Source organism: Chrysemys picta, chromosome 17, assembly GCF_011386835.1.
Source record: "Chrysemys picta bellii isolate R12L10 chromosome 17, ASM1138683v2, whole genome shotgun sequence".
Taxonomy (NCBI): domain Eukaryota; kingdom Metazoa; phylum Chordata; order Testudines; family Emydidae; genus Chrysemys; species Chrysemys picta.
The window spans coordinates 1,972,766-1,988,399 of NC_088807.1; the positions used below are offsets into that span (position 1 = coordinate 1,972,766).

The 15,634-nt window shown below is 58.6% G+C and overlaps 1 protein-coding gene across 1 annotated transcript; it reads right to left on the reverse strand.

Moving 5' to 3' along the window:
- Window positions 1-1,459: 1,459 nt before the first annotated feature.
- On the reverse strand, window positions 1,460-15,354 carry DMAC2 (distal membrane arm assembly component 2). Its single transcript, XM_065571593.1, has 6 exons — window positions 15,219-15,354; window positions 9,743-9,909; window positions 8,127-8,207; window positions 7,880-8,019; window positions 2,423-2,585; window positions 1,460-1,878 (listed from the first exon to the last, which is right to left on the reverse strand). The coding sequence occupies exons 1-6, from the start codon at window positions 15,234-15,236 to the stop codon at window positions 1,680-1,682; spliced, it is 768 nt and encodes a 255-aa protein (XP_065427665.1). The 5' UTR covers window positions 15,237-15,354; the 3' UTR covers window positions 1,460-1,679.
- Between the last annotated feature and the right edge of the window lie 280 nt (window positions 15,355-15,634).

Below are 15,634 nucleotides of genomic sequence, written 5' to 3' on the forward strand. Positions count from 1 at the left end.
CAGGTCCAACTGGCCGTACAGGCCAGGTGAGGACAACCTGGCGGCCCCTTCGCCCCAGGGGGGGTGAGGCAGCCGACATCCCGCAGGAAACACCGCCCCCCTTCCTTCTAACGCAGCCCGGCCCCCCACCACCAAACCGACGCAGGATCAGCCCCCAAACCCCCTGCCAAGGAAAGGACAACGCGCTGGCCGGGGGCAGGCTGGGCTCCCTCCTCCCCCACCCACAACCCCCCGGGCCCCAGCGTCGGGAGGTGAGTTAGGAGGCCAGGGGCTGAGGCACCCGGGGGGCAGCGATCGCTCCCGGCCTGGGCTCCGGCCAGACAGGCACCCGGAGGCGATAACAGGGCTTGAACCAGGAACCTGCTGCTAAAAATAAACAGCCTGTCAACGCTTCCCCTCCGCCGGAGCCAGCGGTGTCTAGTTCTGCCTTGGCTGGTGGGGGGGGAGGGGGCTGGGAGCCAGGACTCCTGGGTTCCATCCCCAGCTCTGGGAGGGGAGTGGGGTCTAGTGGTTAGAGCAGGGGAGGCTGGAAGCCAGGACTCCTGGGTTCTCTCCCCAGCTTGAGAACGGACTCAACAAATCACTCCTTGCTGGGCCCAGGGTGCTCACGAGGGGGCTGTGGTGAGGCTCAGAGACTCTGGGGTCGGGTGCCCCCAGCCACCGCCACAGACCGAGCGGCAGGACCGTGCCAGCCCCTTTCCCCCGGGCGCGAGCTGCTGGACGCGCTCCAGGCTCCTCCACTCAAACCCCAAACCACCAGCTGCAAAAACGCCCAAGGGCTTTCAGAACCCACCCCCAAGCCTGCGCCAGGCTCGGCACGCAGGCGCCAGGCACCCAGCAGGCAGCTCCCTTGGGCAGCTGATGCCCGAGACAAAAGCTAACAGGGAACAGAAGCTTTCCAGCAGCTAATGGGCTCCCTCGGGGGCAGAGACACGTGGACAGATCATTCGTCACCCGCTGCGGCTGGCGCGCGGCCCGGCCACCTGGCAGGGGCAGGCGAGAGACACTTCTCCCCAGGCGCCGTCCTGCCGGCGGCACCATGCCGGGCGACGGGCACCAGGGATCGGAGCCCTGGCTGGAGGGACAGGGAGGGGAAATCAGAGCTGGTGTTGGACCCGCGTTGGAGCGAACACTGAGCTCTTCTTCGGGGCCCGTCCAGCGCGCCGGGAGGCTCCAAAGTACCTCTCCCCCCCAGCGCGCCGGGTGCAATAAATGCCGCACGGTTGTGCTCCGAGAACTTTCTCGGCCCAAAGCAAAAAAATCTTCCCTTCTCCCAGGTCCCTTCGAGCCGTTCCAGGCTCCCGGCCGGCCCCGACGCCGCCCAAACCAAACCACCCCAGCCGGGGGGTTCGCCCGCTGAGCTGCAAAGGCCCCCAGCCTCCCGGCCGCTTCCATCCCGGTATCCCCAAGTTCTCCTGCCACTCGGGCCTCTCCCCGCAAACAAGGACGCGAGAGCAGCGCAGGGAGAGGCCTTTAATGACCACAGCGCGGTTCTGCCGATTGCAAGCCCTGTCCTACGGGAGACCAAAGCGGGGGGGGGCACGGACCGCCCAGCCACACCCACAAGTCTACGGCGACGCTGGGGTCCTTCGCGGTCCGTGATCGGAGAGTGCTGAGGGGAGCGCGGCTTGCGGCCATCTCTTCCCGCCCTCGTCGATCAGTGTCAGGGCACCCAGGCATCAGGCAGGGATCTCCCCAGCTCTCCTGTCCCCGCTGGGGACGCCGGGCTCCTCCCTTCCGTCCCTGCTCGTCTGGGCACCAGCAGCCGGGGCCAGCCCCACCACCTCGCACCGGGGCAGCATCTCCTCCACCAAGATCCGGATCAGCCCTGGGGTGGGCACTGAGGGCAGGTGCGAGAGGTCGAGGCGCCGTAGGTTCCTGGGGAGGGTGACGGGGAGAAGGGGTAAGAACGAAACAGAGCAACGCTGCTCCTAATATCCCAGCTCCTCTGTGCGACAGACTGACTCAGCTCGAGACCCACCCAGCCCCCGCCGCCCCCATCCTCTCGCCAAGCGCCGCTGGCCCATAAGCCCACGTCCTCCCCTCAACGGATGCTCGACGCAAGGGAAGAGAGTGTCCAGGGGCGGGGCAGGAATAACCATCACGCTCCCGGGCTCTTCCCCAGCGCACTCACCCGAGCAGCTCAAAACCCTTTATGGCTAATTAGCCGGGCCGCACAGCTCCACCACAACGCCCTCCCTCCCAGAGAGAGAAACTGAGGCACAGAGCGATAGTGAAAGTGAGGGATAGCGCCCAGGAGTTCTGACTCTCCCCTGCTCTAACCACTAGACCCCACTCCCTTCCTAGAGCTGAGGGTAGAACCCGGGCGTCCCTGCTCTAACCCCTAGCCCTCCCCTCCATCCTAAAGCCAGCCTCCGAACCCAGGTGCCCCGATTCCCCACCCCACGCTCTGACCACTCACTCGAGTAGGTGGAGACAAGCCAGCCCCCGCTCCGTGACCTGGGGGCACCCAGCCAGCGAGAGCTCCTCCAGGCTGTCCTTGAAGACCTGCAGCCGGGTTAGGGTCCAGTCGTCAACGTGGGGGCAGCGGCTCAGGTCCAGGGATTTCAGCGCCGTCAGCTTCACTGCAGGTGCGGAAAGGGAAAGGAGGATGGAGCCGGGGACCCCAAGCCTGGTGGCAGCCGGCCAGCTCCCCCCCCCCCAGCCCCAATCTCGTTACCCGCCCTTAGTGAGTTCTTCCAAGGTGACCCCCGGAACTTGAATTTTGCCTCCTCCCACAGGAGGTGGCGCTTCCCAACCTACCTCTCGCCCGGCGCCCGCGCCCCAGCAACGGCAGGCGCTCAGCCGCTCTGGAAACCCGCCCCTTTTGTCTGTCGCCTGAACGTGCACTCCAGGGCCTAGCAGCGAATAGGTCCAACGGCCGGAGACGGGGCACTAGACAGGGAGGGCTGTGAGCTAATTCTTCCCCAGGTGTCTGGCTGGCGGGTCTCACCCACATGCTCCAGGTCTAACTGATCGCCAGATTTGGGGTCAGGAAGGAATCCTCCACCACCACCACCAGGTCGGCTCGGCAGAGACCCTGGCAGGTTTTCCCTTCCTCAGCCAGAGTGGGTGAGGGTCTGTGGCCTGCAACAGGAGGTCAGACTAGATGCTCCCTTCTGGCCTTGGTATCTCTGAGCCCACTATGCGCCCAGGCGAAGAAATGCCGGCCAAGGGTGGTGGAGGAGGTGGGGAATCGTAACTTGATGCAACACAGGCCTCAAAGATCCGTTTGGCTGCTACCAGCAACCTGAAAAGTAATCTCTGCGAACTACAACGTGGCCAGATATTCAACATCCACAAGGAAAGCCCCGATTCCTTCTCTCTCCTCCCGCAACTCCGGTCAGAGGCTGGTGGGTGAAATACAAGTTCCAGGGCAATATATACCAAACCCTCGTTTTTAGGAGAGGCACCGAGAGACGTAAGCCGGGGCACTGGGTTCTCTCGAGCGTTGGAAGAACTCGGTTTCGATCAGCACAGGTCGATTTCACCAGATGCGATGATCAACACGCAGAGCTCGGCAAAGTGCGAAAAACGCTGCTCGAGCGTTCGATTGACAGCGAGTTACTTCGTCCGTTTTGACACGTGATGCTGCCAACGTGTGATTTAACGGTTCTAAAGCTTTAACTTCCATCTCAGCATTTCCTGCCATTAAGTAACCATCGTCTGATCCCCGCTTTGTCTGACCCCCCCAGAGTTTCCCACAACAGTAAACATTCACATCCAGTAAAAAAAATTAAAAATGCTTAAAAATAACAATCGACCTTCTCCATCAAACTGATCAAATGAAACCCGAGTCCCGTGAGACACGCAGAACCGCGCAGCCGCCACGACCCCCGGTGATGTAGAGACCAGGAGACGAGCCAACGGCCTATTCCTGAGCTCAGCTGAGGGACGCTCAGAGACGGTGCAAGTGATGCACCGAATTCCCCAGCACACAGCGGGGTGAAATGCTGCCCCCTGCGACTACACGAAGTGACAGAATCAGGCCCGGCGGCCGTGGGCGAGAACCAGAAACGAGCCAAGGGGTGGAGAAAATCCACCCCTCCCCCCCCCCGCAGCCAGAGACCAACCCAAACCTGGCTCCACTAATCAGAGACCAACCCCCGGAAATTAGGGGGCTGCGTCAGCTGAAGGAAGAGGGGCGGCCTCCTCCTGCCTCCTCTTTGTCTAGCGGCCGAGAAACTGATGAAAAGTCAAACTCCTCCCCAGTTCAAGTCTTGGCAAGTCCCCGCAGGGCTGATTTCGGCCCAGCATGCTGTGCGTCCCTTACAAGGGGAACCAGCTCTTCTAACGCGAGACGGGAGACCAGGACGGGGAAACGAAGAGCCACTGGCACAAACTGCTGGTTACCAGGTGGCTTAGCACCATTGCAACCAGGAGAGGTCCTAGCTGTGGCCCGCGGCCATTCTGCCCTGCATCCATAACAGGCACCATAGCCCTGCCTTCTGGATGTTTTAAACTCCAAGTCCCCCGGCCAATGCTGGCCAAAACCACATCCGGTTTTGTCCCAGTACCGGATGGGCAAGGGGGCAAACCTCATAAGAACGGCCGTACTGGGTCAGACCAAAGGTCCATCTAGCCCAGTATCCTGTCTTCTGACAGTGGCCAATGCCAGGTGCCCCAGAGGGAGTGAACCTAACAGGTAATGATCAAGTGATCACTCTCCTGCCATCCATCTCCACCCTCTGACAAACAGAGGCTAGGGACACCATTCCTTACCCATCCTGGCTAATAGCCATTAATGGACTTAACCTCCATGAATTTATCCAGTTCTCTTTTAAACCCTGTTATAGTCTTAGCCTTCACAACCTCCTCAGGCAAGGAGTTCCACAAGTTGACTGTGCGCTGTGTGAAGAACTTCCTTTTATTTGTTTTAAACCTGCTGTCCATTAATTTCATTTGGTGGCCCCTAGTTCTTGTATTATGGGAATAAGTAAATAACTTTTCCTTATCTACTTTCTCCACACCACTCATGATTTTATATACCTCTATCATATCCCCCTTAGTCTCCTCTTTTCCAGGCTGAAAAGTCCTAGCCTCTTTAATCTCTCCTCCTATGGGACCCGTTCCAAACCCCTAATCATTTTAGAAAAGGTTCAGAGAAGGGCAACTAATGCCAGTATACCTTTTTTGAGATGAGGAGACCTCATCGGTACGCAGTATTCAAGATGTGGGCGTACCATGGATTTATAGAAGGGCAATAAGATATTCTCGGTCTTAAAGAAGAGGGCAGTCTGGCTTAATACCTGACACGCTGCCGGGAGCCCAGATCTGCAGCACGCTTTCCAGGTTTGCTGTGCTGTTTTTAACCCCTCAGCATGAGCCCAAGTCAGTTGACCCAGGCTCTGAGATTCAGCACCACGGGTTCTCCTTTGCAGTGTGGACACACCCTGAGGGGCTCATGTACTCACAGGACTCCAGGCGCTGGGGCTTTAAGGACATCACCAAACCTTGCCAGACTCGCTGGCAATAATGAGTCCTCAACAAGATCAGTCCCAAAGTGACCGCTAAACACCGGATCTCTGTGTAACCTGAGACCTGGTCTCCACAGATGGCAGCTTTGTGTCTTTGGACACATCTGATTATTTCAGACTAATGCAGACGGATGGATTAGGTTAATCAAATCATTGCCTGAGATAGCAGCTGCTTCCGATTGCCAGGAAATGGACACGCCCTCCCTCCAGCCGTGCGTTACGAAGGCTCTCACAGCGAGGTACACACCCCTTCAACACAGCCACCGGGAACTGCCCGGAAGGCAAAAGCACCTGCAATTTACTAAAGCTAGTCCAAGCACCAGGCAACGGGCCACCCAGCCGCACACCATGGCTCCAGGCCTGCCTTTGGATCCACCACGGCAGACGCCGGGACCAACACGCACCAGCCGCGGGATCGTGGCCCCGGCCACTCGCGGAAAAGACGGGTACAAGGCAAACACCGGGGGAATCGGGTTCTTAGACAAATGAGTCAGGACAGGGATCGCTGGCCTGTGAAATGGGTCTTTGCGGAGCTACTACAACGACAGCACCCAAGTTGTAAGAGCAGGAGAATGCTAAGCCAGACACAGCAGTGACCTCCCGGAAATCAGAGAAGAGAAAAGGGCTTTTCTCCCCACCTCACCCTTCTTTGCTCTCTGGGGTTCTGGCCAGCGACTCCGGCAGGCAGGTTACAGCCACTTCCCGTGGAAGACGATTTCTCAGCCTAAGAAACCCTCAGCACCAGAGTTTACCCAGATCCTCAACCTCCACCTTCCTTGGCTTCCCCTTGTCCATTAAGAACGCGATGTCTCCATTGTGAGCCCAGAGAGGAGCCCGCTACATTACTGCCTCGGACGGGCTCCCAGCCAGGGCACGGGATAAAATATTAAAAGGCACAGGAAGCATGAAGGCAAAGGCCAAAGTGGATTTCAACAGCTCAAAAATGGTGATGCTGAAACGGATGACTAGATTGTAAGAGAGCGTGTGATCAGCTGGTCTGACCTTCCGCGTGCCACGGGCCAGAAAACGGCAGAGCCTTTAAACACACACACCACCTGGACTTCAAAATGAGCAGGGCTGGAGAATCCAACACCCCCACTTGGGAAACTGCTCTAGTAAATTACCCTCCCTGTGACAAATCCACACCTCCGTTCCAGGCTGAATTCATCTGGTTTCAACGTCCAACCACGGGCCGTGTCCCACCTTCCTCAGCGAGATTGAAGAGCTCGTTATGAAATCGCCGCTTCCCGTATAGATACTTACAGGCTAACGGCAACACCTCTGAACCTTCTCTTTGTTAAGCTCAATAGGCCGAGATCAGAGAGTCTGTCACTCCAAGGCAGGTTTTCTAACCCTTCGATCGTTCTCTTGGCCTCTTTGGGGACCCCTCTCCCATTGATCAACCTCCTTCCTGACTGGTGGGCACCAGAAGGGGACGCTGGGTCCCAGCAGTGGTCACGCCAGGGCCAGACACGGGGAAAATAACCGCTCTGCTCCGACGGGAGATTCCCCGGTTTATGCAGCCCACGACAGCATTAGCCCTTGTGGCCCCAGCGCCAGGCTGGGAATCACATCAGCAGATAAATAGATTGGTACGTCCCCGAATCATCCAGCATCAGTACGGCACCCTGGGATTAGTTAGTATGAAAATGGCCTGGCCTGTCACTTCCCTGACACACGGCCGCTGTCTGAACCTTTCAGTACCAGCCTTAAAGACAAGAAGGGACGGACAGTCTCTGCCTCCAACTAGCAATCCACTCCTCCCAATACGGTCTACAAATTAGACCATATGCTCTATGGGGCAGAGATCGCCTGTGTGTTTGTACAGCGTCTAGCACCATGGGGACCTGGGCCCTGGCGCAGGTGCCTAGGCACTACTGTCGTATAAATGAATAATGATAGCACCCTGGGATTCTCAGAGGAGAGAAGCATTTCCGCTGCTGTTACAGTAAATGTCTAATCTTTTCTCAAATGTACTAATCTAGTTCTTCCAAGGATATCCTGCAGCAGTGAGTTCCACAGGTTAACTGTTTGTGGCCTGAGAAGCGCTCACTCCACGGAGGTGTCCTGGGGACATTCAAGAGCTCTGGGATGAGGGAAATCAGCAAAACTTATCACCCCCGGCTTCATCCTTTGATCTCAAAGCTCTTTACAAAGGAGGTCGGGATCACGATTCCCATTTTACAGATGGGGAAATGGAGGCACCAACACAGCAGCAGAGCTGGGAACAGAACCCAGGTCTCCTGAGTCCCAGTCGGGGGCTCTATCCACTAGCCCGCACTGCCTCCTCCACAAGAAAAGCCACTCTCTGAGCCCTAGCATTTCTGCGCTTCAGAGCGCCCTCAGCTGCGCCAAAGATCCCCCAGACAAATGCCCTCTGCGGAAGTCCATCGATTTCTCACCTAGGTTATCCAGCCCGTTGTAGTTCAACACAGAGCCCGCGAGGTCGATGGCCACCACAGGCACGTCTTGGAGCTCTACGAAATCGTAGCTGAAATTCCCGCGCCGGTCCACACACAACCAGGTCTCCTGGCCTTGAAACCTGGAAGGAGAAACACCAGCAGTAGGAGAACTGAAGAACCGGGACTTTGCCAAGGAGATTCCCAGGCCAGACCCACATCCCCGAGGCTTGGCTGAGAGCGTCAATACCTCACTCTTCCTCTGTGGGACAGGACGAAGTAGGCGGCGGCAGCGTTGTCTCCGTAGATGCCCTTGATGTAACCGCAGTACCTGGCAAAATGGGGGAGGGGAGGGAAGAAAGGATCACAACATTTTTCAACACGAAAATGGTGCTTTTCAAGGACTATTATTATTATTTAACCTCTGACCCGGAGCAGGCCCCTGGCGTGCTTGGAGCTGTACACATGCAGCCCCTGCTCCAAAGAGGTTACGCTCGACTAGAAATTTTGCCCAGAAATATGCACACGGAGCCCGTTGGTTTTAACCCGTGCAGGTCCAGAACGTGTAAATGGATAAGAGGAGCATGAACAGGTTTTTTTGCTCTGCGTTCGTGCAGCGCCTGGCACAGCGGGGCCCTGATCCACGACGGGGGCTCCCAGTGCTACAGTAACAACAAACAATAGGGTTTGGACTCAAACAACCATCCCAAAGTTAAAAACCACTGGAGAACGAAGTCCCAACAGCCAGGCCAGCTTCTCTCCCACACTCTGCCAGGACCAGAGCAACCTGGAGACTTAATGACTCGTGAGCCGCTAGAACCGGACAGAGACCCAGAAAACCCACTGACCGCGCCATCCGCTGGTAACAGCTTCTAACCTTGGGTGCAGGCCAAGCCAGCTGCAAACGGCTCTGCAGCTCAGATGCAAGTCCCCTGCACCAGGTCTCGAACCTGGGCCCACAAGGTTCACAGATGCAGCCACGTTCCAACCCTCCCCTTGCCTGGCATCCCGACCCAGCTCAGCTCCTGGTGCCTGGCTTGTAGTTCCCGACCTCCAGTTTGTCTCCTGCCCTGCCCCTCTGGTCTCCTGACCCTGCTTCCCAACTTGTGACTTCAGACGCTGGCGCCGACTACTAGGTCAGACTGCCCACGACCCAGTCATAACAGCTGCGCCTTTGAGTTCGGAGCGCTCCTGAGAAGTGCCACAGAAGGGCTACGTAGTCTTCTTTACAATAGGGCCGGGCAGGGATGGTTTTCAGGCCCTGGGAGAATTTTTGAGATCTGGAAAACGTTTCTCATACAGAATCGAGACAAAAGGGCAAAATCTCCAACACTTTCGCGAGCAGACAAACCGAACAGAAACATGCGGTTTGGCTCGGTGGAAACGTTCTCTTACGTCAGAGACATTTTGCTTCAATTTTGACCTTTTTACTTTTCTTTTAGTATCAATTAAGTTACGTTTCTAGACCAAAAAGTTGCTTCCAAACGAAAAAAATGAAACTTGCCAATTCAAAAGGTTTTTCCAGCATTTTTGTCCTGCTAGGAAATTCATCAAAACTGACCCTTTCCCATGAACAGCTTCGGTTAAAAAATAAAAAAATTGGCATTTTTCACTCAAAAAAAATACCAAAAAATTCCCCACCTAGCTCCGCTCTAGCTCTCCCATGAGCGGTTGGTTCTGCACGTCCCCCCGTAGGTACCTGGCAGTTCTTGGCTTCCATAACCGTCCCATTTACAATCATCAGACGCTCAGAAGTTTCTCTTTTCCAAGAAGTCAGTTGCTGGATCAAGTTCTAGCCATGCCTCTCCCCTCCCACCCCCCCGGCCCATTCTCGGTTGGGAACACGGAGACACGGGCTGTACGTACGCGTTCTTCCTTCGCAGGTTTCTGTAGCGAAGCGTCTCGCTCCAGCCGACGAGGTATTCGACGTCATAGAACCGGTTGCAGAGGTACTGAAGGATGCCGCCCTTTGAAGGGTCTGGGGAGGCGGCACTGCCGTACGGACGGCGGGCCAAGGCCCTGCATTGCTGGAGCTGCAAGACACACGGTTAATCATGTGAACTCCCAGGTTGTCAATCGTATTTCTGAGGCCGGGAGCTTGGGGCCTGTCAGTGCAAACACCAGAATACAAAGAGACTCCTCTGCTAACAGAAGAGCCCAATTCCTCCCCATCCCGCCTCCTGGAGGGCTCTGCTGGTTCCAGGTTAAATGCGGCCTCTCTGCTCCCAGGGGTCGGAGCCTCACGCGTGCAGCAAAGCACGCTGACCGGTGGCGGCCGCACAGGAGACAGTGACGGTCTGCTGGCTACGTCCTGTGTGATCGCACGGCACTGACTGGCACTGGATTTCACACCTCGGACGGCGGCTCACAGTGTCACACCGGGAGACAACTCTGCCACTGCCGAAACAGCTGGATTCCCAGCCCGGGGGAACGGCTTTATACCTGCTTCTGATTTACAAGGTTCTTTACCTGGGGAGTGGGAGCCAGGACACCTGGGTTCTAACCCCGGCTCTGGGAGTGGAGTGGGGTCTAGTGGTTAGAGCAGGGGGGGCTGGGAGCCAGGACTCCTGGGTTCTCTCCCCAGCTCTGGGGGGGGAGTGAGGTCTAGTGATTATAGCAGGGGGGCTGGGAGCCAGGACTCCTGGGTTCTCTCCCCAGCTCTGGGAGGGGAGTGGGGTCTAGTGGTTAGAGCGGGGGGGGCTGGGAGCCAGGACTCCTGGGTTCTATCCCGGCTCTGGAAGGGGAGTGGGGCCTAGCGGTTAAAGCAGCGGGGGCTGGGAGCCAGGACTCCTGGGTTCTAACCCCTGCTCTGGGAGGGGAGTGGGGTCTAGTGGTTAGAGCAGGGGGACTGGGAGCCAGGACTCCTGGGTTCTCTCCCCAGCTCTGGGAGGGGAGTAGGGTCTAGTGGTTAGAGCAGGGAGGCTGGGAGCCAGGACTCCTGGGTTCTCTCCCCAGCTCTGGGTGGGGAGCGGGGTCTAGTGGTTAGAGCAGGGGGGCTGGGAGCCAGGACTCCTGGGTTCTATGCCGGCTCTGGAAGGGGAGTGGGGCCTAGTGGTTAAAGCAGGGGGGACTAGGATTCAGGACTCCTGGGTTTCTTTCCCAGCTCTCGCACTTTGCCCTTTCCGTGCCTCAGTTTCCTCCGTGTATAATGAGGATAATAATGAGTCTGGGGGTCAAGAAACCTGGGTCCTATCCCCAGCCGGATCACCAACTGCTGCCAAACCTTGAGCAAATCCCTTCCCCAGGCTGCGTCTCAGTTTCCCTACAAGGAGTCGTATCCACCTCACAGCTTCATTCATCAGCTGCAGAACCAGCAAGGACGTCGACAGGGTTTTAAAGCCGGAAGCATCTGTCTACAGGAGAACGCAATGAAAGCAGCGCTTGCTACAGCAAAACACCGTCAACTCTCCTGCTGGAGACGCTTCCTGCAGCCACGGATCAGAGCAGCTGGCCCGAGCTGACCGCAAAGAGATCTTTGTTCCGGCCCTTGCCGAGAAACACCCAACCACACAACAGCAGAGCGGCTCTGCCCCCACCGTGGATCTCCTGGGCTGGAGCCACAAATGGAGGGTCTAATGGGTCTGGTTTTGCAATGTCATCAGCAAAAAGAGGAGGAGGGGAAAAAAGGCCAGCAGGGAGCTTCAGTAAACCCAGGCAGCTGGGAAATTGGGCTGAAGGCGGGGGGGGGGGGGGAGGGGGGGCAGATTTCCCTGTGCTAAACACGGGACACCTGGTAAAATCAGAGAATCATAGACTATCAGGGTCGGAAGGGACCTCATGAGGTATCTAGTCCAATCCCCTGCTCAAAGCAGGACCAACCCCAACTAAATCATCCCAGCCAGGGCTTTGTCAAGCCGGGCCTTAAAAACCTCTAAGGAAGGAGATTCCACCACCTCCCTCGGGAACCCATTCCAGTGCTTCACCACCCTCCTAGTGAAATAGTGTTTCCTAATATCCAACTGAGACCTCCCCCACTGCAACTTGAGACCATTGCTCCTTGTTTTGTCATCTGCCACCACTGAGAACAGCCGAGCTCCATCCTCTTTGGAACCCCCCTTCAGGTAGTTGAAAGCAGCTATCAAACCCCCCTCACTCTTCTCTTCTGCGACTAAACAATCCCAGTTCCCTCAGCCTCTCCTCATAAGTCATGTGCTCCAGCCCCCTCATCATTTTTGTTGCCCTCTGCTGGACTCTTTCCAATTTTCCCACAACATTTCCCCCCCACACACACACAGGGAGAGGTTACGTGTGCAGCCGCACACACACATTCCCGTACATCTCTCTCACCAACCGACTGGACCCTCCCTGCCCAACACTCTCCGTCCTCCACCTCTGGCTGGGCCCCCGGGACGGACCTGCCTCTCCTGGTACCTGGCACCATGTCTTCCTGAGGCAACACATGGGGGTGGGGGGGAACTTAGGGTCTCACATCCCTCTCCCCAGATTTCTGCCAGGGTTCACACCAGAGTGTGGCCAGCAGCAGCCCCACACTCCCCAGGGGCAGGACCCAGGGCGAGAGGGGGACTAAGCCCCTGCCCGGGGGAGCTGCTGTGTGCCTGTGGGGTTGGGATAGGAACAGGCTGGAAATCGCTTCCCCCCCCCCCCCAACGTTGAGCTGCCCCGTGGAGAGGCTGCCCCGTGCCAGCGCTGTGTGGGGCTTTGACACACGCAGGGTTTGGCTCTTCCTGGCCAGCGCCCCGGGCCAGAGGGTCTTGGGCTTTCCCAGGGCACCGGCCCAGCCAGAGGAGGTGGGGGAAGGAAGGCACCTGCCGGCCGGGCTGCTGGTGAGCTAAGCGCTCCGACCAGGGGCTGGTTCTCCGCCTGGCGCTGGTAGCAGGATGCACCTGCTGGGGGGGGATACGGAGGAGCAGCAGGGCTGGGGGGCGAAGCCGGGAGAGGACAGCAAGAGGGGGAGCACGTAAAGGGCCCATGGGTGGGCAGCAGAGGGAACACGTAACCGGCTACTGCCTAGTGCCTGCCCACACTCACCAGCCACCGCAGCGCGCAGCCAGGGGGGCCCTGCTAGCCGAGAGCCGGCACACAGCGGGGGCTGCGCTGACAGACCAGCAGGGGGAGCGGACGGCCGCACACGCTGCATCTTCGCCCCGTCACCAGCCTTGCACCCCCACCATCGGCCATCAGAGCCCCCTCCACCACCAACACTCACAGTTCTAGCCCTCATGGCTGCAGAGGAAAAACTCTGGCCTCAGCATACTCTAGACTAGAGGCTCAAAACCACCCAGCAGGTTAATCAGAGGAACTCCAAACTCATGATTTGAAATGCCCTGATCCTTAAGCCAATCTCCCGCTCTTTGGGGCTCGCCTCCTGATTTTTTAAACGCTTGAGGTTAGCGCTCCTGAGACTCCCGCGTGGCTCTCAAATACCGAACGCCTTTCCTTTATTCTTTGCCATTTTCACCTGCCGGGTTAAGGTTTTATAGGTAACTGCAAAAATTAACCAGGCTGCAAAGATTTCAGCCAAGAATCCACTTCACCTGAGGACGTTAATGTCACAAGAACAGGGTGAGGTCTCTCAAGGCTAAAGCGCCCTTCACAGCACCATCAAGGTTTGTTTGCTACCATCCCTGCACGGAGAGACAGCTCGCCCAGGCGTTCAGTCTCCACATACAACTAATTTAACCGGAGACCACCAAATCGGAGCTTTAGGTCACTTCCAACCAGGGCTGAATCCAACTCTTTGACCCAGCGATGAACAGCGCCAGGTCCCGTTCCGGTCGCTCCTAAGCTTGTCCCGAAGAGATCTAGTGACATCTGCTGGCCGGCGCTCTCAGCTCCCTCTTCCCCGGAGGGATTTCGAATTTCAAATCCAATTCCTCAAACCCTCCTCCCTGAGCCTCCCCTTCCTAGCAAAGGCCGCCAGAACGGTTCTCAGCCGCCGTGGACGCACATCACCCACCAGTGAAATGCAGCCCCCTCTGGGCTGGAAACAGCCGCTGTTTACAAAGGGAAACTGTCAAGGTGATATTTGGCCCCAAAAATATTGAGGGGGGTTCCTAAAAAGCCACTTTTATAAGTAATTCCAAAGGAGGCAATTTTAAACAAACTTTGCGTTTGCAGAGACCCTCCCGGGCCAGTCCACACAACACTGCAACAACAGCTCCTGCAGTGACACTGACTAGAAACCGACATGAAACTGACGCAACTCAGCAAACAGTTGGATAAACCTGGCACCTGGGTCACCCCAGGCGGGCGTGGAGAAGGTCTCGCAGGCGGGCTGCCAGCGCTGGGATCTGCTTCCCGAGGCCTGGCTCTGGCAATGAAAACTGCCGCATCGCACCGGTGAAATCTGGACATTCGGGCTGGTATTGGAGGTCGCAGGGACCACCAGCCTTTCCCAGATCCAGCGTCTGGGGCCTTCTCCACGACCTCTCGCTGCTCACCTGACCCCAAGGCAGGGGGCACTATCTCTGCGGATGGTTTTGAGCAGCCTCGCACACGCGCGGCACCCCACAGTCACACGCGCGAGGCAGCATCCCACCGGGCGGCTCCGTTTAGCCAGGCAGGCTCGGGCCCCCCGCAGCATGCACCCCCCAGGCAATGCGGAACCAGCCCCCCGATGTGCCAGCCCCCGGTGGAGCCAGAGGCAGTGAGAGCGGGAGGGTCCCGGACGCCGAGCCGGCCACGGCTGGCACAGGGTTTGCGGCGCGCTCTGACCGGGGCAGTTCGCGCCGAGGAGCCCGCCCAGGTGATACGTGAGCAGGGGGCGCTATGGGACCAGGTGCCACCTGCAGCAGTGGGGCGTCATGGGGGGGGGGGGGAACACACTGTGAATCAGGGGCATTATAGGGCAGGTGGCCCATGCCGTGGGGGGGCACTGTGGATCAGAGAGATTACGGGGGCCCCAGGGAGCAGCAGTGGGGACACCGGAGAGCAGGGACCCAGGCACTGGGGACCCTGGGGGGGGTTATGAGGCGGGGGAGCAGGGGAGGTGTTATGGGGGTGGAGGGAGCAGGGGGAAGGGGGGGGTTATGGGGCAGGGGGCCCAGGATCCAGGCAGTGGGGGGGGCATTACAGGGGCCCCAGGGGGCAGAGGACCCGGGGGGGTGTTATGGGGCGGGGGGGGCCGGGACACAGGCAGTGGGGGGGCGTTACAGGGGCCCCACGAGGCAGAGGACCCGGGGGGGGTTATGGGGCAGGGGGGGCAGGACACTGGCAGTGGGGGGGCGTTACAGGGGCCCCAGGGGGGCAGAGGACCCGGGGGGGCCCAAGGGGGACGGGGGGGGCCCTGGGTCACCAGCGGGCGGGAACCTGCCCCCCCCCCCCCCGGACGCTCTGCGGGGGGGGGGGGGGGGCGAGCGGACGTCCCCCCCCAGCAACCTACCGCCCTGGGCGCCGCCATCTTGGATCGACCACGTGACCCTTCCCCCTCTGCTTAGCCCCGCCCCTTCCTTTAGCTCCGCCCCCTCGCCCCTCCTGTCCCCGCCCCCTTAGTGATCGGGGGGTCCGGTGGCTGCAGGGGGGGCGGGGCTGGGAGCCAGGACTCCTGGGTTCCTGCACTGGCTGGGGGGGGGGGGGATCCTGGGCGCTATTTGCAGCTCTTACTCCTTGTGCGCCTCTGAGCCACTCGCTTCCCCGCTCCGTGCCTCAGTTTCCCCCACACACACCTGCCTGTGGGACGCTCTCTGTGCCACTGTCACGCAGCCCAACTGCACCCGGCCGGTGGGTAACGGCCCCGCTGCCCGGCTCTCAAACGGGGGGAGCCCCCCGGCACCAACCCGCAGCTGGGCCCTCCGCCTC

What these genes read in the sequence shown, in the direction of transcription:
- DMAC2 (XM_065571593.1), bottom strand. An exon ending in AACCTGCGAAGGAAGAACGC is followed by an intron (nt 8,208 to 9,742) that starts GTACGTACAGCC and finishes CCATTTTGCCAG; the next exon opens with GTACTGCGGTTACATCAAGG. An exon ending in GCTTGTCTCCACCTACTCGA is followed by an intron (nt 1,879 to 2,422) that starts GTGAGTGGTCAG and finishes CACCCTCCCCAG; the next exon opens with GAACCTACGGCGCCTCGACC.